This window comes from Rousettus aegyptiacus, unplaced genomic scaffold (assembly GCF_014176215.1).
Source record: "Rousettus aegyptiacus isolate mRouAeg1 unplaced genomic scaffold, mRouAeg1.p scaffold_m13_p_3, whole genome shotgun sequence".
Classification (NCBI taxonomy): Eukaryota; Metazoa; Chordata; class Mammalia; order Chiroptera; family Pteropodidae; genus Rousettus; species Rousettus aegyptiacus.
In genome coordinates this window covers 28,112,636-28,135,922 of record NW_023416306.1, presented here as the reverse complement: position 1 = coordinate 28,135,922, position 23,287 = coordinate 28,112,636, and the positions used below count along the sequence as shown (strand labels likewise).

Below are 23,287 nucleotides of genomic sequence, written 5' to 3'. Positions count from 1 at the left end.
AGGTGCCCCTCTAGCCAGCTCCTCACTTTCCTGACACCTCCCAACTGGATGTGAGCTGTTTTACCCATGAGCTCTGGGGCTTTGGTCCCACGACATAACGGAGCCCCAGTCTACCCGTCTGAGGTAAACTTGGAATTCTTTCATTGGCTACTTCTTTAATGAATATTTGTTGAGGCCCAGCCATGGGTCTGGTCAGATGTCAATACCTACTTTACAGGCTGTGACAAGGACTAAGTGTGTCTAAGGATAAGGGCTCAGCTCAGCATAGAGCAGAGTGTCTGGCACACGGCATGTGCCCCAAATGGTGGCTGCCCTTGTACTCTAGTTGTGAACTAATTAGTAAGTCTTAACTCCTTACGTCTAGGTGACGATTATTATTTGTGAGACAGGACAGTGGCCGACACTTCCTCGTTATATGAGGGGGGCGGTACTCCTGATACCAAAGCCATCGCCCTCCTGGTCTGTTTTAGGAAATGGAACCTCTCATCTTGGAGCCAGGAGTACTTCTTTTAAAAAAGCTGGCTGAGTTTGATGAAAACATTGACAATCTCTTCAAAGAGGTGGAAAACGATGACAAGCTCGAGGACTACACCATCCAAGTAGGGGTCCCCTCGTGGGCTGGCCGACACCCCTGGTCCTTCTCCTGCCCTCTGTTCTCCCAGCCTGACCCAAAGTTCTCGGCATAGACCCTGCTGGAGCTGTGGGATAAGGTGGCTGAGAAGTTCCTGCTCCAGAAGCAAGGGATTACGGAGCTGGATGAGACGCTGCACTCACTCGAATTCTCCCGGACAGATAAAGTGAGTTGGCCTACAGATGGGCTCTTGATGGTTCTCGCTTGTGGGATTTATACGCATCATCTGTTTCCTTTTAGTTCTCCAGGAAAAGAGAGAGTCACTAACTATAGCACTTTGTCATTTCTAGCTAAAAAGTGTGTTAAAGAAGTATGTGGGAATCATAGAGAAAACTTCCTACCTCATGCAGCCTGACGTGTACAGGCTGATAAACAAAGAAGCCTTGGTGAGTGGTTTTTATGTGTTGGGGATCAGCTCATGGAAGAAGGAGCCAGGACCCTCGGGTGCCCCAGAGCCTGGTGTCTCAGAAATGAAGGGCTTATCATAGGTGACATTTCCAAGTAACTCAGATTGGCCACTTAGGTTCAGAAGCAGAGTCTCGGTAAAGTATTTTCAATAGAAATCTTTCTAAAGTGCATGTTGTACTTCCCTGCCGTCTTAATCACAGCGTACCTAACACAGCATTATGGTTTTGAGCACTGATTTTATAAGCGCCTTCTGGACTATGTCTCAGCTACCATGTGCAGAGCAATAGGGGCTGCACTGTGGCGGCATCATCTCGTGGCTGTCAGGGTCTCAGGTTGGTTTGCGCCTGGATGAGTGACCGCAGCCTGCTCTGTTTTTCTAGTTTCTTTTCCTAGTGAATCTTATCTCTTCTCCCGCTGGCTGTCAGTGCCTGTTGCCGAGCCATGCCTGCCCCCCTGGCTTTGTCCCTACTGCTTCCCAAAATTCAAGGTGGTTCATGATGTCTCCAAAGTCAGAGTTAAGTCTGACTCTTCCGCTGCGTGAGAGAACAGCTCTTCTGGCTACTCAGAGGTGCATTTTGCTTGCACGGGTTTCTAGGTCCCGTGCAGAAAGCCGGCAGCCAGAGAACAGGCCTCCTGGCAGCGCGCGGGGCGAAGGGAGCACAGCGTCCAGAATCCCAGATGGGCTCCGGCTCTGGCCCGTGCCTCGTGCCTCGGAGTCTGGACAAAGCGCAGACAGGGAGCACAGACCTCCCTCTTCGCTGCTCAGACGCGAACACTCCCGAAGTAACTCAGCCTCCGAACCTGGAACTTCCTGTCCGTAAAATGGGGATAGTGATACTTAACTGCCGGTGCTTATTGGGAAGATGATAAAAGAGGGCTCAGCAGTGGCAGCTCTCATTTTGAGTCAAGAAAGAGTTCCTAAGTGTTATCCATTTGATCTACTGGGGGAGTCAGAGTCAGCGGTGCCCCGTTATGTTTCATTGTCTGACTTTCCCACGCTTATGTTATGCATTATAACAACGGGCAAATGCTACTCGCTCTATGTGCGTTTATCTTATTTAATTCCACAAATCTCCTATACTTTAAGTAGCATTATCTTCATATTATGGCTGCAGAATTGGAGGTTCAGGAGATCCTTGCCAGTGCTAGGAAGTACAGCAGGCATCAAACCGCAGGTTCCAATGGCAAGTGTTACAGAAAGTTCTCCTCACTGAGCTTGGCAGGTTCTCAGCTCTGCCCCAGGGTAGTGCCTAGAAGGTTTTGGGAAATGTGTGGAGGCATTTGGGGCTGTCACAGTCCCTGGGGACATGGAAAGGCTGCTCCCATCGAAGGTGGCCGGGATGCTCAATGGCAGGACAGTACCACACGATGAAGAGTTATCCCCACTGCCAGGCCAACGGTGCCAGGAGAGAACTACTGGGAGGACTGCCAAAGGATGTTCTAGCTCTGGCCTCATTTGGTAATTGGGTCCTGGTTCTCATCACAAGCATACGTGGCAGGTCCTTGATAGCATGAACATTCTGCTTTTGAAACAAATTTATTGAAAAACAACCAAAAACAGTTAAACACAGAGTCCACTGGAGTGCATAACTCCAGTGAACTAAAATCAGCTTTTTTAGCAAACAATCTGAGGTGGCTTTGGAGCTGGGTTGACGCTTATGTCATCAAGGTTCACGGTTAAGCCTTCAGGATAGACCCTTGTCACTGTCCGTGGCTGTTGAGTCCCAGACAGCTTCTCTAAGTGCCCCGTGACCCCTCAGGACTCCTCAGACGGCGCCACCACCCCGTTTTGCCATGGCCCCTTGTGCCCCAGGCCCTCGGCCTGCACCTCACCTGGCCCCTCCCCAGCTTCTCACTGCCCCTATCCAGCTGAGCCTTGTTCTGACCTTCAAGAGCCCCCACCCCATCCAAAGGTTGTCTGCCTGCGACCACAGGTCATAAACCACGCCCTGCTGGGCAACCGGAGGGCCATCACGCAGCTGTTCGTCAATCTGAGGGAGGTCACGCTGAAGCAGGAGCTCGAGAGCCGCTGCCGCTGGCAGAGCCTGGTCGATTCCTGGAAGGCTCTCAAGAAGGAGGCCCTGGTGCTGAGTTTCAGGTCAGTAGCTGCCCACACTGCCTACAGTCACGGGGACAGCGGGCACGAGGTACAAGAGGGCTCGTTACTTTAAAATGCTGTTGTTTTTCTGGTGGTAAGAGTAATATATATAAAAAAAACAGTAATAGTGCTCTTTTTTTTAAGTTAAACTAGATAAAAGCATAAAGAAGAAATTTAAAATCACCACTAATCCCTCACAACAGTGGGAAGCACAGCTGAGATTTGGTATATTTTCTCTTAGGATTTTTTACACACACACATGCATTGGTGGATTAGGTCTTATTTTCTTCATAAGCATTTTCTGAGAACAATACGAACTGTTCGGAAACGTTTGGTCTGGCTGTCTGGCCAATTTCCACTCTTGACTATTACACGTAGCCCTGTGTTACTGGACCAAGGAGAACAGCTGTCCCTCAGGTTTAGATACTTCTTCCCACCTTCCAGTAGCGAATTTCACCCACGAGAAGAAGGATGAAGAGAGGGCCCGTCTCCACACTTCCTTTGCCAGGCGTCACTTTCGTTAATACTGACACAAAGAGACCTGCACCTTTTGGCCAATAAGCAAGACTTTCTTTTGCTAAGAAAGGGACATCTTGGGTCAAGATGTCTGAGGATACCAGAGTGTCCGTCCATCTGTGCTGCAAGCCTGGGGGTGGGAGGCCTATCTGTACCTCTTCATTTCCAAATGGGGAGCTCCAGAGTCTGATCCTGGGGATGAAGGGAAGTGTACTGAGACCTGGATCCACCCGTACTTTCCCTGTGCTCCTGGTCAAATGCTTGAACATTTGGGGCCTTTCTCTCCCTGTGCAGAGCAGGGACCATGATATAAGGGACCAGTGATGGTCAATAAGATACTGCAGGGAAGGCACCTGGTCTGGGACTGGGAGGTTGTTACAGACGTCAGCACTCAGCAACAGCGATAGCAGGGCCGACGCTTACTGGGCTTTTCCCATGAGTCAGGCGCAGGGCTAAGGCTTTCGCTTGCGTGCAATACCTTGTTGGGTCCTCACCATTAACCTCATTACAAAAGAGGAAACTGAGATTCAGAGTCGGGGGAGTGACGTGCCCAAGGTCACAGAGCTGGCGGGCAACAGTCAGGACCCGCTGGTACCACACTCTTAGCAGCAGGGTCTCACTGGCAGTAACCTCGATTCTTCTCCCCGACCGTCCCTCCTTTCCTCAGTGTCCCAGAGGCCCAGGATGGAGAGGAGGGGGGCTGGGAGAGGTATAAGAATGCTGGGGTTCCGAATGTTCTCTCACCACAGGTCTCATCCCCTCTCTCCTATCCACCTTGCCCTTCCTCTCCTCTTCATGGTACCAACATGTGGACACCCAGTGAGTTCATGGCCACTGAGAGGATCCAGATTCCTCCAGCCGTGAAGAAGGAGGTGGAGAACATGGTGAAGAATCAGAAAGCCCTGCAGCAAAAGCGACTGCAGCATCTCTGCACCATCTGGTACAGCGGGAGGCGTCCCTGGGGAAGGCCACCTCTGGAGGTCCATGGGGGAGGCAGGGACAGCATTGTCCTTTCTCCTGAGGCATCGTCCAGACCAGGCCATCTCCTGGTTTTCTGGTCCTGGACTGGTCACCTGGGGCTACATGCTGGGGTGTTCCCGCCCCAGTGGCGACAAAGACCATATGCTTACTGCGGAAAGAAGTTTAGTGTGACTGTGCCAAGGAATTTGGGAGGAGTCAATGGCAAGGGGAGAGTGGGGGGGGGGCCAGGTTAAGGGGTTAGACTTTTTTCCCTGAGGGCAGAGGGAAGCAGAGTGGCTCCATCCGCTTTGCAGTTTAGAGGGTGGGTTGGAGGGATCTGAGGCTGGAGGCTGGATTTTGGTGAGAAGACAGCTGCCATCGGGCAAGGGACCTGTTAGAGGCTGCGGACACCACCCTCAGACCTGGGTCCACCCAGCTCCGATCTCATAATCTGTGTGGTGGGCGGTATACTGAATGTTACAGACTCTGGAAGCCCACCGTTCGGGGAGTCTGTAGCATCCACTCTCAGCAGCAGGATGGGGTCTGTGTGGTCCTGCAAGCTGAAATCACTTAATGTGCTCCTCCTCTTCCTTGGTCCTCCCACCCTGATAAGCCTGGGACTCGGGTGGTTCTTATCTCCCTACCAGAGAGCCTAAGTTCACCGTTAGGATATCCATTACAGTTAGAGCCTCATATGGTCTCCCCGGCTGGTGCCCCCTGCTCCATGTGCAGCTACATTAACAAGCAGCTGGAAAATTGGCAAGGTAGCTGAAATTCTCAGTGCGAGGGAAAGTGCTTTTGTTCTCTATAACTCCACTTAATTCGGACTCCGAGCTTCCGTTTATTAAACTGGGCAAAACTCAGTTCCAGGCACCTGCCACCCAACTCCGTCTGTACCTCCCCCAGCCCCTGTTCTCATGCACAGGCCCTCTGCAGGCCTGTGGGCAGTGCCGTGGGAGAGGAGTGGGGAGTGTTGCTGAGACTGACAGGGCCCCAAGAGCGAGTACCCAAAGTCCAGGGAGAATCCACAGGGACTTTCTTGGACCCAATAAGCTTATATACGTATAATTTAAAAATAATTTTTAGATCGAATTTGTATTTTGGAGGAGTGTTAGCTTTACAGAAACATTACAAAGAGAGCTCACGGAATTTCAGTCTACCCCTCACCCGGTCTCTCTAATGTTGTCATCTCATGTTACCACTGGACATTTGTCAAAACTAAGAAATTAACTCTGAAGCGTTCCCGTAACTGAACATCAGATATTTTTGGATTTACCAGTTTTTCCACAAATGTCCTTTTTCTGTTTCAGGACTCAATCTAGAACACCACACTGTATTTAGTGTAATATTTAGGCTTGAGATTATGCTATATACTTATACTTACCTCTTGTTCTTCACTGCCCTACTATAGGTAGAGTGCCCAAGTCCATCCTGGGCTACACAGCTTGCCCTGGCATAATCATTAATAGTATCTCCCCTGTCGCTGTCAAAAATGTCCTGGTTTGGACAATAAATTATATGGTCCCCCTAGACATATGCATCTTTCTACATCATTAAACACCACCCCAAAATTAACACAAAAATCCTTTCTTATTTCTCAGGACTCTATGTGGGTTGCCTGGGCAGTTTCCCTGGTCTGGGCTGGCTTGGCTGGGGCTCGATGGTCTAGGATGGTCTCGCCCCCATGTCCAGAGTCTCTTCTGGGACAGCTAAGGCCTCTCTCTTCATGCTCTCTCAGCCTCTCCCAGCCCCTGCTGTTGCTTTTGCTAACGTCCCATTGGCCAAAGCAAATCTCCTAGCCAAGCCCAGATCCAGGGTGGAGAAATAGGCTCCGCCTCCTCATGGAAGACACTAATGCTATGCGGCCATTTTTTAATCTGCCACACTTTTTTAATGACTTCGCAAGAGAATTCACTGTAGTTTATTTAGACAATTTGCTATTATTATTGGATATGAAGGTTGTTTGCGATATTTTTTTGTTTGTTTATAAACAGTAATGTTAAGCAACCATCTTAATACATAACTCAGTATGCATTTTGTTACTTGGATTAGGTTCCTAGAAGTGCTGTAAGCCATTTGTTTTTTCCCCATTAGGAAAATTCAGTTTTATTTTCAAAGTAACAGGCTCGTTAATGTGAATAGACCTTTTCATGGAGTGTTATTTGACAACACGAAATCCCCAGCAAGTAATTTGTTTTTAGTATTTACATAGATGTTTCTTAAAGATGCTACCAATTTTGGTAAGTGAACGTTTTACTTAAGTGTGGCTTACTTGTCATATCTTTCTTCCCCAGTGACCTTCTGCCCCCCAATTACAGCAAGGCTCAGCTCACTGAATGGTATTCTTTTCTCAACTCCCAAAATAAGTGCCTGGGTAAGTGAGGTTTGTGAGATTTCACTTGCTCTCTCCAGAACTCTATTCTAGTAGTATCTTTGTAACAGCTTCAGCCTCTTGGTCAATCATTCACTTGCGAGTTTGTTATAAATTCAGGAGTGGGTGGCAAGTCTCTCTTGGGGAAAAGAGAATGGGGTGCAGCAGGAAGAGTAAGTTCTGAGGCTCATATCGAACCTCCAAGACCTTGCCTGGCAGAGCCTTCCCTCCCAAGTCACTGCTCAACTGACCACAGTGCTAGCCACTCTGACCCCTGTCCTCTGACCCCAGCATGGAGCCAGAGGGATGACTTTGCTGACTACCTGTGAGGACAGCTCAGGGGCCAGGTCCTGGGCATGTGAAGTTATGCACACGGTATTGTAGTCAGAGAGATGTGGGCTTGACGGACAGCTCTTGCTGTCCCAGCTTTACGCTTCCCCAGCTCTGTGACCTTGGGGAGGTCATGGCTTTTCTTGACCTTGAATTCCTTCTCCATGAAATAGGGATCTCAAGAGGAGTGTAAATAATAAAGGCAAGTACCTTGTGGGGTTGATGTAAAAATCTACATGTGATTCTGTGGTCTAGTCCTAGTTCACTACCTGGCTTACATGGAGAGTGCTAAATAAGAAATGATTATATTTGAGACTTCTCTACAGCCAGGGCCCTCAAACACTGGCCCATGAGTCACTGCCTGTTTGTAAGTAAGTTTCATTGGAACATAGCTATGCTTATTTGTTTACGTATTGTCTCTGGCTGCTTCCGCTCTACAGCAGCAGAAATAAGTATAGTGACAGAGACTACATGGTTGACAAAGCTGGAAATATCTGCCTTCTGGCCCTTATTGAAAAAGTCTGCCAACCTTTGCCCTAGAAGATATATTTTCATCTCCTATGAGACTCATAGGAACCTAGTGAAATCAGTGGTGTCATTGTCTCCCTGGGACAAAGGACTCTGAGGCAATGGAGAGACAAAGTATCCAGCCCAAGGTCACACAGCAAATGATGTGTCACGGTTGGACTTGACCTGGGTTTTTTGGCTAGTAGTACCCACCATCGCTCTCAGGGCTCTCAGGTTTATAATTCCAAATATAATTATGTTTTAATGCCAAGGCTAAGAGTCCCGAGACCAGAAATAACAGCAATGGCTGCCATTCATCAGGGGCATCCTAGGAACATGCATGGTGCTGGACCCCGCCAACCAGCAGGGTAGATCTCCCTGTGGGTGCTTCCAGGCCAGAGCTGAACTCAGATCATGCAGGATACGACAGCAGGGAGCAGACAGGTGACCAGCTATATGAACATTTATTAGGGGACACAACCTGGTTAAGAGTCATGCAAGACCTTGCCAAGGAACAGATCATCTGGTTCAGACCTGCAAAGCAAGTAAGAGCGAGCCCAGCCCAGGCGTCGGGGAGCTTTCCAAGCAGAAAGAATAGCATGTAGGGAGGCTCAGAGGCAGGACAGCACTGAGGCCTTCGGAGAATGGAGAAGGTATCAGGGGAGACTGGAAGATGCCCAGGGGCCAGACTGTGCTGGCCACATGGCATAAGAGCAAGGCTGGACTTTATCCTCAGGGCAGTGGGGTCCCAGTGGAAGAGGCTAAGCTGGGAGTGATGGAGTTAGAGGGAGAAAAATCAGAGAGGCACAGGACTGAAAACGCCAGGGGGAGGAGAGTTAGTTCATCACCTCACAAGAAGAGCCACTGGCCTAGGAAGTGGCTCTGGGTCTGGGAGAAACCAGCTTTGGTGCTTTTTCCTGGACAGTTCCGCTGCATATCACCCTCCACAGTGTCCTAAAAATACACCCAGCTGCCATCCACCCTGCCCCACCCGAGCCTTTGTTAAAGAACAGCCACCACAAAATCTTTGTCTTTCAGGTTCCAGAACTGCCAGGCACATTCAACCTCTGTTGCTTATCTTAGACACCGAGAGTGAACATTGAGTTGATTATAAATTGGGAAACAATAAAGAGGAGGAAGAGGAGAAAATCGATCAGCTTCCGAATGTCCCGCTAATCTATTAGCTTCTTAAGAAATTAACCACAGACATGATCTGTAAATGCTCATTAATTTGTTGTTGTTTTGTGACTTGGTACAACTAACTCCCCAAAACGATTTCACCAGCCTCGAAACCGAATCAAGAATCAGGGTCAGAATGGATTCAGAACAGATAAAGATGACTCCTCTTTGGAGGTCCTTATCTCGGTGTGCCGGGAACTTTGTGAGACTCCAGCCCCCGAACTGAATTGGGACCACTGAGCTCACCCATATTATCCTCACTATCCAGGCACTTCGCTGGGGAGAAGATGCTCCCTCTTTTTAATTTCTCTTTATTCTGGAAGAGCAATGGCCACGCTGACACGGTTTGTTTCTGCCTGTGTAGACACCTACCACATGGAATGCATGATGCGGATCCGGTTGCAGTATGAGAAGACCTGGCAGGAGTGTCTGGCCTATGTGCAGAAGTGCAAGGTGGGCACCCCTCCCGGCAGGCCTAAGGAGAGGAACACAGGGAGTGGGCCTGGAGGCCCCTCCCTCGCCCGCCCCTGCCTCTCTCCAGCCTGGATCCCCTGCTTTCTTTCCTTCCTTACATGTCCCAGGCCATCACTCGATTCTGGGTATTCTGAAGCTGTTTCTTTCCGCCTGGACTCCCTTCTCCCCAGCTTTTCCCACCTATCCCTCAGGTTGTAGCCCATTAATGACCACCTCCAGGAAGCCTTCCCTGATCTCGCAGACAAAGTTACACACTCTCTAATCACCTCAGACTTCATCCTGACCCTCTGTGTCACTTACAGCACTTGGCATTATTTATTCAGCAGACGTTGTGCCATGGGGGTTATTTCCAGGGCTTCACTTTTATAACTAGTGCTGCCACTGCCATCGCGCCCAACTTTTCTCTCTGTTAGAGGCTGAGCCAGTCCTTTCAGTTACAATGCCTGCTTTTCTGGGGTACAAGGGAATATTTTGTCAAAATACTCCTTCCCTGCCTCCTCAGTAAAACCGTTTAGATGAAAAAACCTTAGAAAGCCTAATCATTTTGAGAATGGTCTAACTTGCCACCTGTGGCCGTAAGAGTCCCCAAGCTCTGAGGGTCCCACCTGTTGTGCCCAAGAAGCTCTTGCTACTCTACCCCTCATGTGTCTGTCCAGCTTTTGCTCTGCCATCAAGACCCTGAGGTGAGTGAGCCGTGCTTTACAGTAAGATGCATGGTCCGGGCACTGTCGTTTCTGGGGCCTATGCCACCTGCTTGCATACTCTGCTAGTGACTCCTACAAGGTCCTGCAGAGTAGATGTCACCGGCCTCATCTGGAAATGAGAAAATCAAGTTTGTGAAAAGCCCGGGGCTGCCCAGGCCCACAGGGCTCTGTCCATTCGCTCTGTGGCCTTAGGGACAGCCATGTGCCTCTTAACCAGCTCTTTAGGGGCATCCAACCTCAGGAGGGAAGCCTGGAGGAAGAAAGGAGAGGGAAACCTTGTATCCTCTGAGAGCACCCCCTGGAACTCACCTCCCCCACTCTCCTGCTGCCTGGGTCCTCCCCTGGAGCCTGATGGCCCTGAGTGCTGACGCCTTGTGCCCACTCTGTCTTTCTTTTGTCTGGCACATGCAGGGAATGAGTGCTGAAGTCAGCACACACCCCGAGGGTGTGTGCCTGACAGAGGGCACTTGGTATTCCGATTCAGCAGCACTGGCAATGAACTACTACAGACAGATTTTTGATTTGGGGAAGGTTGGTTTATTTTAGATTTTGTGCCTAAACCAAGGCTTTATTTATATAGAGAGTCCACTTTCTGGTTGCTATTAGTTCAGTTACAGGAAATGGGAGCCCTGTTTGACTTGCAGCAAAGCTGGGGCAATATAGAACAGTGAATATGACAGTTCTGAGTTCAGATTCTGACCCCACCACTTGCCAAGTGAGCGGCCTCCAGCAAGTTCCTTCACTTCTCTGAGCCAGATTTCCTAATCCGTCAAAATGGAGCTAATAAGAACACCTCTGGGGGAATCAGTGAGATAAGGGGGGGGGGGCAGCACACAACACCTGGACAGAGCAAGCAGACCATAAAGGTGCACAATCTCCACTGCTGTGAGGGTTTCCCCTGAATTTCTGAGATGGGTGGGAGGCAAATTGTGGCGGGTAGGGCCAGGCCCTGAGGGGAAGCCCGCACCAGCCCTAAGCCAGGCCCTAAGCCAGGCTCTGCCTTGTCCACCTCCAGAAGCAGCTGCTGGACTGGAAAGCCTTCACGGAGGAGGAGGCAGAGAGCCTGGTGAGCCCATCCTTCTTCCAGACAATGGGAGTGCTCCAGAGCAAGGTGGAGGAGGAGCTGGAGTTCCTGGATGTGCGTAGCTCGGGACCCATGCAGCTGGGGAACGGAGTGGGGGGGGCGCCCAGGGTGCTGGGCTGCAAGAAGAATGGGATTCCAGGGGCCTCCAATTTTCCTGTCACGAATTGAGCCCACTTCCCTCATCGTGGCCAGCTCCTTGGAGCAGTCCCTCTGCGATGGGCACTCCAGGCTCACCCTGACTCCCCACCGCCCGCTGGCACCCATGACACTCCATAGGCACAGTGTTGGGCGGTGCTCCCAGAGCCCTTGCTCAGGCTAGGTGCTGAAGGGCCACAAGAAGCAATACTCCCCTGCCCCAAGATACTTAGAATTTGGAGCGGGGTCAACGGACATTTTCTGTAAGGGACCAGGCAAGTACTTCCGGTTCTGTGGGCTGTCGGATCTCTAAAAAGTTCTCCCTGCTGTTGTCACACAAAAGCAGACCTAGGCAATGCAGAAACACCGGCTGTGATGCAAGAAAATTTATTTGTGGGCACCGAAATTTGAATTTCATATAATTTTCACAGCATTAAATATCTTCTTTCGATTTTTTCCCCCATCATCTAAAAATCTAAAATTTAGATTATAGATTAGCTCCCAGGGCCAAACAGAAAGGGACAAAGGGCCACATTTAGCCCACAGGCCAAGTTTGCAGACCCCTGACACTGATGAGAGCAATAGACAGATATGTTTTTTAAAAGGTGGGCAGGGGAGGTGAAGATTCAATAGCAGGGTGTGGTGCTTGGTTAGATGGTGAGAGACAGGGAACTCCCAAGAAGGAAAGATGCCCCCGGCCGAGCTGGGGGTGGCCACGTGAGGACCCAAACTATTTCTCTTTCTTCTTCCTTCCTGTTAGTGACTTCAGTAGATATGGAAAAGGTCCTGACGTGGGACCTCAGGATCAGCCAGACCAGTGCCATGGCCTTGGGCAGACTCAAAATGCTGTCCCAGAAGAGAAAGGGCCATGAGCCAAAGTGAGGGGTGGTGCTCAGGCAGGGACGGCCAGTCCTGTGAGGCAGCCCTGTGAGTAGGGTCCTCCTCCTCGCCCTGGGGTGCTCAGCACTCAGGGCCCCTTCTCCGGGTTCTGCCACTGCAGAAATCCTTTGAAGCCCTGGCGAACCAGTCGGAGTGGCAGAGCTTGGCCCTCTTCAGCTACTTCCAGGAGGCCATACAGCTGTGGGAGACACATCAGAGCATGCTGTCTGTGCAGGAGCTGGAGCTTGAGAAGCGGATGGAGCAGCAGCGCGAGGAGCACAACCTGGAAAACCAGGTATGGCCCCTGGCGCCCAGGGTAGCTACCACGGGGGTCGAGGGAAGGGCCATACCTGGCTTGTCAGCTGCCTGATGGCTCTGCTTGGTGGCCTGCAAACTCAGCCAGCATTCAGATGGGAAAAAAAATTCTATCCATGCTTCATGCTATAAACAAAAATGAATCTCAAATTTAAAACCTCAAGCTATAACCGTGAGCAGATCGGGGAATTAAGGCTCACCTTGGTTGAGGGACTAGATGAGACTAGATGAGAGTAGCCTGGGCTGTGTAGTGGGTCCCTGGATCCAATCGTGTCTGTAAGAGAATGTGCATGGGAGACAGACTAAGGGTATGGAGCATCCATCCCTGGCAGTCACCTTGTCCCTACAGGACATGAGTTGGCCCCCACCCCAGCTGCCTTCACACAGCTTAAGGGGTGGAGGGGGTATATTCAGCATCAGATTTCAGGTAAGACTGGTGAGAGTGAGGAGCTGGTGCCACAGGAAGGTGTGACAAGGGCCAGGCCGGGTAGGTATGAGGGTCGAGTCCCTGTGAGGAGTCCCATCCGAGCTGGGTCTCTGGGGATGTAAAGTGGACAGAGAAGAACATTCCAGGCCGTAAGAAGATCCTGGAGGCCTAGAACAGTGTACTTTCTGTAGAAAGGAGGGTCCCGGGCCTGCCCTAGGTGTCCGGACCTCAGTTCCAGTGGGAAGATCACTGCATGTCACTTACATTGTGAGCTCTTAGTAACTCCCATCTGCTTCCTTCTCTTTTGGGGGTGGCTGCCAGGCCCAGGAGGCCCAACTCGATGAGCTCTTGGACAAACTGAGGCAGCAAAGCAGTGAGGAAACACTGAAGTCTCACCTGGTAAAGGCCAAAGATTTCCTGAAGAAAATAAAATGCAGGTAGGCACACCGGACCCCATAAGACACAAGAAGATGACCTGGAATTCATATTTAAGGTCAGAGGCTGCCTGCTTTAGAGCCTGGGGGTGTGCCCAGCAAGCTCAAGATTAAAATGTTGCTTCTAAATCTGGAGAACATTGTAATCCTTTGCAGCTCTGCTCTCCATAGAAACTTTCAGGGAGAACTTGGATCTGAAAAGTTTATAGAAGGAGGTTTCAAGGCCATGTGTTTTAAAGGTCAAAAGCATGGGCCCTCCCTTACCTTTAAAATTTTAAAACATATATGCTCTTTGTTAAAGAAAGAAAAAGTTAACCAATACAAATGTAGAAATTTCCCCCTCATTCCTTTTTTTGGAAATGTACATTTATATATGTGGATATATACACATATAAAGTGTTTCTTAAATAAAGGTTGGATTATACTATACAAATTGTTCTGTAAGTGCAGCTATATTTCTATTTTTAAATGACCACATAGAACTTATTAATAATATGTTTGCTTCATAATGATTTAACCATCCCCCAGTGGATTAGCTTTTTAAGGTCAGTTCCAGCTTCTCGACGTGAAGAATAGTTCTCTGTGAAGTATCTGTATCTTTGTGCCTTTGTACAACTAATTCTGTTAGGACCATTCACAGAAATGGAATTGCACTGCCAATTGATTACAGTACTTAGATTCAGAAGTATATCTTAAGGCAAATAAGTAACCCCTTGAGCCTTGCTCTCTTTACCTAGGATACAGATAAAAGTCTGGGTCTTGGGACATTAGAGGGTTCGATGGGATACTATAGATGAAGTTCAAAGACAGAGGACAGTAGAAAGGAAATGGGAACCGTGTTAAAAACAAACAAAGAACTCTCTCATGTGTGTTTTCTAAATGTTCTACAAAGAGTATGTATTCCTTGTATGATTAGAAAAATAGAAAAACAACCCCAAAACTGTTATTTTAAAAAGAAACCTATACAGCAGCTCTGTGCAGAACTAAATGCCAAATTCCAGCCCACCTCTGGGGTGTCAGGGGTATGATTTTTGGCTGGGTCTCCCACACTCAGCCAAACCCTTCTTAGACGATGGTTTTACCTCCCTCCCTCCCAGGTATGAATATTTCAATGTCCTCCTGACAAAAGAAGTGATGGAGTACCCGATAATCATAATGAAAGAACTCAGCTCCTACAGCTTCAACCTCAGCCAACACTTCTATGTTCGTGAAATCTTTGAACAGGTACGGAGAGGGTTACAAAACACATAGCCACTCGCCAAGAAGCAAAGGATGATTTCTAGTTTTGATTTGCTTCAACTTTGAACACCTCCCCTAACCTGTATAGAGTCGGAATCTATGTCAGAACATCAAGGATAAGAAACTGAAAGCATTTCTAAAAGAGACTGCCTCTTTCTCAGATTAAAAGAGGTTGAAGGGCTCAGAATTCAGACCCCAAGGTTCGATGGAGTTATAATAAAAAGGCTAATGTATATGACTCTTTGAGTTCCATTCATCCAATCCAGCACTGCCACATAATCTTCCTAAAATACAGCCCTGACATATCCACTCTCCTGCTCAGAAGGCCCTCACCAACTCTGCAGCTCTTCCTGAATCCACCACAGTCCCTAGATGACCACAGAGGCCCCCACATCTGGTTCCCACCTTGACTCTCCCTGCTTCAGCAAAGTTCTCACTCTTCCTGCTTATGCCCCTGCCGTCCTGCCCTTCCTCATCCTACCCCTGTCTGCCTCATCTGCCTGTCTGCACACATCCTGGACGCGCCCATATTTCTGTTCCACTACCAGTGACAAGTACCTCATCCACTCAGCCTGTACCACCCATATCACCTTCCTCAGCCTGTTGCCTCTCCTCTCTGAGCATGCTTATATGTTGGTTCCTGTCAAATACTGGAGTTCAGAGCCCCTGTTGAAGTGTTTCCTGAAGAGCAGGTTGACTTACTAATTTTTATTCAATTTAGATTGCCCTTAGCACAGTGTCTTATATGTGATTCACACACAGTGAATGCCCCTAGGCAAATGCATGAATACCTGAAAAATCCTGATCTGACTTTCCCAGTTTGGCTCTTTCCCACACACCCAGCCAGAGTCCTGCATGGCCAGAGCCGAAAATACTTGTGGTTGACACTGAACCTGGCTGAAGTGTTTCTATATACATAAGGTCTCTGGCTCCTCAGAGAATGCCTCCTCTTGGCAGGACTCACTATTCCAATTGCTTGTAAATGCTCCTGCGTTGAGTTAGAGCTCAGGCTGTCAGAGGGTGAGCTCACCATCTGCCCTTTGAGATCAGTCTGATTGTCAGGATTAAAGAATAGGCACTATCACGGTCTCTATGTCATGAGGGGGGACACAGAGCCCAATAGGGTTTAAGGTGCTTGCCCAAAGTCACCCAGCTTGTAAGGAGTTGGCATTTGAATCCAAACCTGCCAACTCCACAGCCCACACCATTACCTATGGCACACTGTACCCACAACCTCATCCAGGGAATCGGTAGCACTAAGAAGGGGGCTCCCAGATCTTGTAAATTATGTTCAATCTGTATGTTTATGAACCCAGAATGCACTGGGTGCAGCAAGTTTATGCCCCTTTGTTTGAATCTCTTGTTTTATACCCTCTTGCTCTTTGCCCCGAATCACTACCAAAAATGTGCCAGAATGAGACTTTAGTCTGTGAATGCCCATCGTGTGATGAAAGGGTTTGCTAGTCTGCTTGGGATTAAAGAAAACTGATTCTCTATATTGAGAACATTCTGATTACCCCAGTGAAATAAAGGTCAATGCCTGCATTATATGATTTTTTTAGGGGGGGGGGCGATCCTTTTATTTAAAAGACAAAAGACACTCTTAGAAGAGGCACTTGAGGGAAGGCAGCACTGCTCACTCGGTCTCCCGTGTTTTTTCCTTGTAGAACTTGAATGGGGAGGTCATTTTCAGATTCAGGAAACCAGGTAAACCTTTTACAAGTCAAGTCTGACTCTCCTTGACTTCACTTTTGTATATTTGTGGGCTGGGGATGCCCAAACCAGGTTACACTGGTAACCTGTCTTTCCTACCTACTTTGGGGTTGGTCCTCAACAGGAGCATATGAAAAGCGCTTCCAGGAGAAAATGAGAAAACTAAGGAGAAACCAGAGGACTGAAGTGGAAATGAACAAAAGTGAGGAAAGCGTAAGTAGAGGGACAAGTTCCTCCGGGCCAGCAGAAGAGATGGGAGAAGAAAGATCTCAAGACACTGAGTCCTCTACAATTGAAGAGGGGACAGTGACCCAGCAGGAAAAATCTGAGCTGAGTAACAAGATCGGTGAGTCGAAAGAGGACTCTCTTCAGGAGCTGAAAGAAACACAGGTAGAAAGAGACATCTCCTTAAAACCATCTCTGAACCAGATAAATGTGATGGTTCAAGAAGAGAAGGAGAAGAAAGAGGAGAAAGCAAAGGAGGAGAAGAAAAGGAAGGAAGAGGGACAGAAGGTGGCAAAGAAGGAGGAGCAGGAAGAAGCAGAGGAAGAGGAAGTGGAGGAGCAGGAAGAGGTGGAGGAAGAGGAGGTGGAGGAGCAGGAAGAAGTGGAGGAAGAGGAAGTGGAGGAGCAGGAAGAGGTGGAGGTAGGCCAGCAGTGGATTCACTCTTGGGCTCAGGGAAAGTGTGCTGTGTTCGCTCTGTGTATCACTAATACAAGCCAGGGTCCCCAGTGGCGCAGTGTCCTTAGGGGGTACATATAAAGAATTACAAAGGCAGGCACACCTTTCGTTTTTGTCCAGGGACCCTGTTCTTATCTCACAGCTATGCGTTTTAAAATTCACCTTCCTCTCCTCACATCCTACAACCTACTCCGAAGTCATCTCTCTACTGGTATGGCTTTCCTTGCCCTTCCCTGGTCCTCCCTCTTTCCTAGCTCCTTATTGTGTAGATCAACACAAAAGACCCACATCTAAGTTAGCAGTCAGAGCTCTCCTTAGCATGCAGGAAAGTTACTTTCATATTCAATCTTATCCTCAAAACATGTTCCAACTCACAGAACAGTAACTTGAATTTCATAATCACAAAATTGCAAAAGGCTCTCTTTTGTGGAAGAATTTGGCACATGAGACTTCTTTTCAAGCAGCGATCCCAGACTCAAATTAGGATATGAATTTTAGAGGGACATCCAACATTCAGTCTATGGCAACCGTGCAGGCATTATGCAGCTCCAGCCAACAATGCCATGCGGGAATGTAGGCTCAAAGAAACCAGAAATGTAGAATTTCCTGGTTTTAAAAGCATTACGTGGCGAGAGGCGGAGGGGAGGTGGGAAAGCAGTTATAGGCAAGATTCTGCCCACATGGTTACAACCTCAGATGTCAAGGAACCTGTGGTTTGTGATTCCCATGTCTTTTGATGATGTTGAATCTAAAGTCTTGTTTTCTGTTTAGTCTGAAGCCCAGGAAGAGTGTCTGGACAACTTCTGCTACGAGGACATGGAGACCTTCACTACCTCCAGCGGGAACACTTATTCTGTCTTCCTACCCCTGGAACATGAAGAGGAACGCAAGAAGTCCCAGTTCAAACTTTCTTCCATTCTCATCAATGACACTTCCACTGCCACATTCCTAGAACAAGCGATAATTCCACCCACACTCATTTTAGAAATTAAGAGACAGTGAGTAGAAAACCCTTTTATTTTTATTCTCTTGTCCTGAGTTTTATTAACGAGGTGAAATATTTTAACAAAAAATTGGACTAATTTCAGCTGGAAAAAGGAAATGTGTAGGTAACTGAAGGTAGAGATGAGAAACACAATACAAAATAACAAATGTCCAGGAGTTATTTGCAGTTATAGTTATCCTCTGTGAGAGTGATCCCTCCATCTGTCCCAGGATGCCTTGCTGTCTTAGGCTTTGTATGTAGGACACAGTGTTTTCTCTGAAAGATGTTTCTAGATCATGGTCCATGAGTAATCTTAGAGTTTCCTTCCTCTTCTTCTTCTTCTTTTTTTTTTTTCAATTTTATAGATGTAGATCATAGGTGTGAGTGTATGGTATTTGGCTCAGATTATGTAAGACGTTTATTGTAGAAAATTAGAAAATTGAAAAAAGAAAAATAAAGAATATACAAATAACCCATAATTCTACCACTGAGAATTTAGCTCCCCTAACTTCCAAGTTTCTGGGCCTTCGTGTTTGAATTTGGACCAAATGGGGAAATTTGCATTTAGCTTTGGGATAACATTTCTACTCCCCTCCTGACTCAACAATGTCATTGTTGGGACTAATCAGCTCAAGATCACCTGGTTAGTCTACCTCCCATGTTTGCACATGTGTGGGGAATAAAAAGAGTAAAGTCAGTCCTTTGTACTCTTTTCTCCATCACCTCAGCCTCTTCTCACCTTGAAAATGTCTCTTGACTCGAACCTCATCCTTCTCCTTCCTCTATTACAGGCCATTGTCTGTCTTCTCCATAGTCCACAGCACAAAGAAAAGCAAAGACCACCACAAGAGTTAATATTTATTGAGGAGATTTAATACTCTTAATAGGTACAGGGGTACAGTAATTAGCCCATTTTACAGATGAAGAAACTGAAGCTCAAAGAGTTAGTAACTTGAATAAGATCTCAAGAGATAAGAGATGATTAGATATGAGTTTTAGACCCTGTCATTCCAGTATTGAATCAAACATTATGCCAGCTAACCAAAAAAAAAAAAAAAAATAGTTCTGTATTCAACAGATTTGTGTGTTGCAGGATCTTATATACCGAAAAGTATGGAAATCATGAATGTATATATAGCCCAATGAATTATCCAAAGGGAACACACCTAATAACCAGTAGCCACAAGAATTAGAACATTACCAGCTCTCCAGCAGTTTCCCTCATGTACCTGTCCTAAGTCACTGCCCTCTCTTCCCCAAGGATAGCAATATTCTAACTTTTGAATGAGTTTTTAAAAAAAAAAAAAAAAAAACTTTATTTAAATGGATTCATACAGAATGTACTGTTTTATGTCAGGCTTCCTTCATTGGCTGTAAGATTCACATATATTTTTGAACGTGGCTGTAGCTCATTGTTTATTTCTGTAGAGTGTTCAATTATAAAAAAATACAACCCTTCTTGTTAATCCATTCTACTACTGATGCACATTTGGGTTGTTTCCCATTTGGGGATATACCAACGATGCTGCTCTGAACATTCGTATATGTACAAGTCTTTTGGTGAACATATATACACATTTCTGTTAGATATAGAACTAAGAGTGGAATTGTTGGGACATAGTGTTATATGTGTGTCCATCTGGAGGAGATACAACCAAAAGATACTACTGAAGAGTTTTCAAAAGTGGTTTTGTTTTAACAGTTTATAATAGTGTGTGAGAGTTCCAGTTGCTTCACATCCCCACCAATGCTTGGTATTGTCAGCAGTCTTTATTTTTAGCCATTCCGGTATGTGTGTAGTGGTGCTTCGCTGTGGTTTTAAGTAGGATTTTCTTGATGAGCAATGATGCCGTGTACATTTTTATATACTCGTTGGCCATTTGCTTGTCTTTTTGTGAAATACCTAGTCAAATCTTTTGTCATTTTCTTTTGGGTGGATTGTCTTATCTTTTTCTAACTAATTTATGTGAGTTGGTCATCTCTCTTAGATATGAGATTTTTGTCAGGTAAATACATGGCAAATGTTCATCCTCTCTCTGTGCTTGCCTTTTTTACTCTCTTAAAGGTATCTTTTGATGAACAGAAATTCTTATTTGTAATAAGGTCCTATGCATCAAATTTTTCATTAGGTTTAGTGTATTTGTATCCTATCTAAGAAATCTTTGCTTGTCTCAAGGTCATGAAAATATTCTGTGTTATCAACTATAAATGTTATTGTTTTAAACTTCCACATTTAGGTATAAAATCCACCTGGGATTGATCTTTGTTTACAGTGTGAGGTTATTCGTATTTCCCATACGGGTAACCAGCTGACGTGGTGCTGTTTGAGAAAACTCTTCCTCTCCCCACTGGTCTGCTGTGTGTCTTTCTATCTCTCTATGTGTCTCTCCTTATGTCACCACAGCACCTCGCTTGAGGACTATAACTTTGCCCAAAGTCTTAACATCTCAAAATGTAAGTCCTTTGACTTTGGTCTTCTCTAAGATGTTCTTAACTATCTTTGACCATTTGTATTTTTACATAAGTTTGAAATCAGTTCATCAGTTTCCATGAGAAGACATCTGCTGTGATTTTTTTGTTTGTTTGTTATCACATTGAATCTATAGATAAATTTAGGCACAACCGACATTTTAACAATACGTAGCCATCTTATCAATATGTACATTTTAAAAAAGAAGAAATGACGAGCTGGGAAAAATATTTGCAACTCACACCACAGTCAAAGGACCTCCTGTTCCTAATATATAAGGAGCTCCGGTTTAAAGAGTTGATAAGAAAAAAAGCAGATATACGATCGAGAAATGGGCAAAAGATGTTAATGGGTAGTATACAGAAAAAGAGAGTGGTCTTAAACACATAAAAATATGCTCAAGCTCAGTTATAACATAGCAAAATTGTCAAATTCAAAAGTTTGACAATACACTCTGAGGCTATGGAGAAGTAGGAACTATTATTCGTTGCTGATGGGAGTTCAAGTTGCCTTGCAAAGGAAGCAGTTTGGCCACATCTTCAAGAATCACACACGTACTTAAGGTGTTGGTTCTCCCCAAATTTATCTATAGATTCAATGAGATAACGACAGCAACGAAAAATCACAGCAGATGTCCTCTTATGGAAACCGACGAACTGATATCAAATTTACATAGAAATACAAATGACAATCCCAGTTCACAGAATTTATCCTATAGAAATGCTTCCACACTAGACATATGCACAAGGTTATTCACTGCAGCCTTCTTTGCAAGAACGAACGGTTCGAAACCACCCTATGTCCTCCAGCAGGGGTATGGTTAATGAATGATTGTCCGCTCAGACCAAAAAAATACATTGTAGTAGAAAATAAAACAAGGAACAAGGAGCAAAGGGGATGGGGAGAGACCTTTATACGTTGAAATAGAAAAACCTCCTCCCCGTAATGATCGTTGTCAGGAGTGACCCTCGCTGTTCTCTTCCTTAGACTTCGAGCTGGCTTTTTTGAGCACTTAGAGAAGTGGTTTGACCAGTGCACCCTCAATGCCCAGGGCATCGTGGCCACTAAGATTGATCAGCTGGATTCGGAACTGGAGCTGCGTCTACACCTGCACCAGCCAAGAGTCCAGCACGTCGAAAGGGACATCCACAACGTCAGGGCAGGTACAGACCCTGCTTGGGAAGGCTGTCCTACCCCAGAGCCCCGGCATCTGTGCCGCCACAGCTCCACATTCATTAGCTGCCCCAGCTGTCATCACACCGTGGACGATGTGTGTGAGGGTTTGGACCTCTGAGGCTGGCAGAATCCTCATTCAAGACTTTTTAAATTGTTTTTCTTTTTTTTTAAGAAGGCATTAGATACTGAAATGAAGAGTATTGTCCTTTTTTTTGGTTGTGTAGATCCCAGATGTGCTACACACCTATCAGATACACACCTGCATGGTGGATGCTCTAGAGCAATGGTCCCCATCATTTTTGGCACCAGGGACCAGTGCTCTTATAAGAATCTAATGCCTGATGATCTGAGGTGGAGCTGAGGAAGTGATGCTAGCTCTGGGGAGCAGCTGCAAATACAGATGAAGCTTTGCTCAGTTGCCGGCCAACTACCTCCTGCTGGGTGGCCCAGTTTCTAACAGGCTATTGACTGGTACCAGTCTGACGCCCAGGTGCTGGGGGTCCCTACTCTAGAGGCAAGCCTGTAGCCCAGGAATCAGAGCTATCATGCTCAACCACTGTGGCTGTCACTCTGGGCAGGTTGCCTGACTTCTCCGATCCCTTCTTCACCTGTAGAAGGGACTATTGTTGGTGGTTGTGGTACAGTAAGAAATAATGAGCACCTCGTACATGCCACAGCCTCCAAAAGTGGTAACCATTAATTTTAGATTATAATTAATAACACTTAAAAAGAGGTGACATTTCTTTCCTAGGCAGAGGGCTCCATTAATGGGGGGGGGGCACACTTTTAGTTGGATCTTTCAATGACCTTGTTAGTTTTTCACTTGAGTCACACTTCAAGCTCCATCATAGACATTTAGAGCTCAAAGAGAGTCCTCATATGATCTTATCCAACCTCCTGTTGCTCGGGGCAATGACCTGGCCAGGAGTCCCAGTGCCTGTGGCCTGAGGAGACCTGCTTGGCTTTCAGAAATTCACTGCCTTTGTCTGGAAAATGTGCCTTAAATATAAATACAAGTAAGGTGCTTTCTGAAGGCTGGTTTCCTTCCTCTTCCCTGGCTCCCTGGCCCAATGCACAGTGTGAAAATTGAGGCCAGAGAAAGAACATCCTAGAGTCACACCGTTCATTTTTGGCGGAGTTGGGACCACAGCACTTTGACCACTCCCAGCAGTAGGGAGTTCAGAGAGGGCATTCTGGGGCTCTCTGCCAGCTCTAAAAGCCTATGATGGAGCTCTTGAAGCTAAATCCTGGCTCTTTTTACTCCACTGTGGAAGTCTGTTAGGCTTCAGGCTCATTGGAAGTAAGTAGCCACTGATATGAGGAACAACCTCCGACTGCCCAGCTGTGTGCTCATTGTTTTCTCTCTGACCCTCTCACCAAGATCCCCACCTTCTCCAACACCCTTCCCCCATCCCACCTGCTCGCAGGGTTGCTCTCCGGGGACTCTCCATCTCCCATGCTTTGTTCCCTTCAGCTGCAGGCAGAGTGCCTCCAGCAGCAGGGACCTCCCCACCTGTCACAGCCAGGTAGAGCCTCCTCTCCAGTTAGAGACCCCGGGGCAGTCTCAGAGT

General features: G+C 47.0%; 1 protein-coding gene across 4 annotated transcripts in view; it reads left to right on the top strand.

Annotated features, from left to right (window-relative positions):
• CCDC180 (coiled-coil domain containing 180) overlaps positions 1 to 23,287 on the top strand; it is a 51,569-nt gene that overhangs the window by 6,000 nt on the left and 22,282 nt on the right. For all 4 annotated transcript variants that reach the window (XR_004949953.1, XM_036217633.1, XM_016146266.2 and 1 more), the window contains exons 6-20: positions 471 to 599; positions 687 to 797; positions 922 to 1,017; positions 2,974 to 3,137; positions 4,474 to 4,593; positions 6,908 to 6,987; positions 9,365 to 9,453; positions 11,194 to 11,316; positions 12,398 to 12,571; positions 13,340 to 13,455; positions 14,550 to 14,676; positions 16,359 to 16,398; positions 16,529 to 17,049; positions 17,857 to 18,083; positions 21,528 to 21,703. Coding sequence is in view for 3 of the 4 variants with exons in the window: in XM_036217633.1 (XP_036073526.1) it covers positions 471 to 599; positions 687 to 797; positions 922 to 1,017; positions 2,974 to 3,137; positions 4,474 to 4,593; positions 6,908 to 6,987; positions 9,365 to 9,453; positions 11,194 to 11,316; positions 12,398 to 12,571; positions 13,340 to 13,455; positions 14,550 to 14,676; positions 16,359 to 16,398; positions 16,529 to 17,049; positions 17,857 to 18,083; positions 21,528 to 21,703 (2,293 nt within the window). In the remaining variant the exon portion in view is untranslated. The remainder of the gene's footprint in view (positions 1 to 470; positions 600 to 686; positions 798 to 921; positions 1,018 to 2,973; positions 3,138 to 4,473; positions 4,594 to 6,907; positions 6,988 to 9,364; positions 9,454 to 11,193; positions 11,317 to 12,397; positions 12,572 to 13,339; positions 13,456 to 14,549; positions 14,677 to 16,358; positions 16,399 to 16,528; positions 17,050 to 17,856; positions 18,084 to 21,527; positions 21,704 to 23,287) is intronic.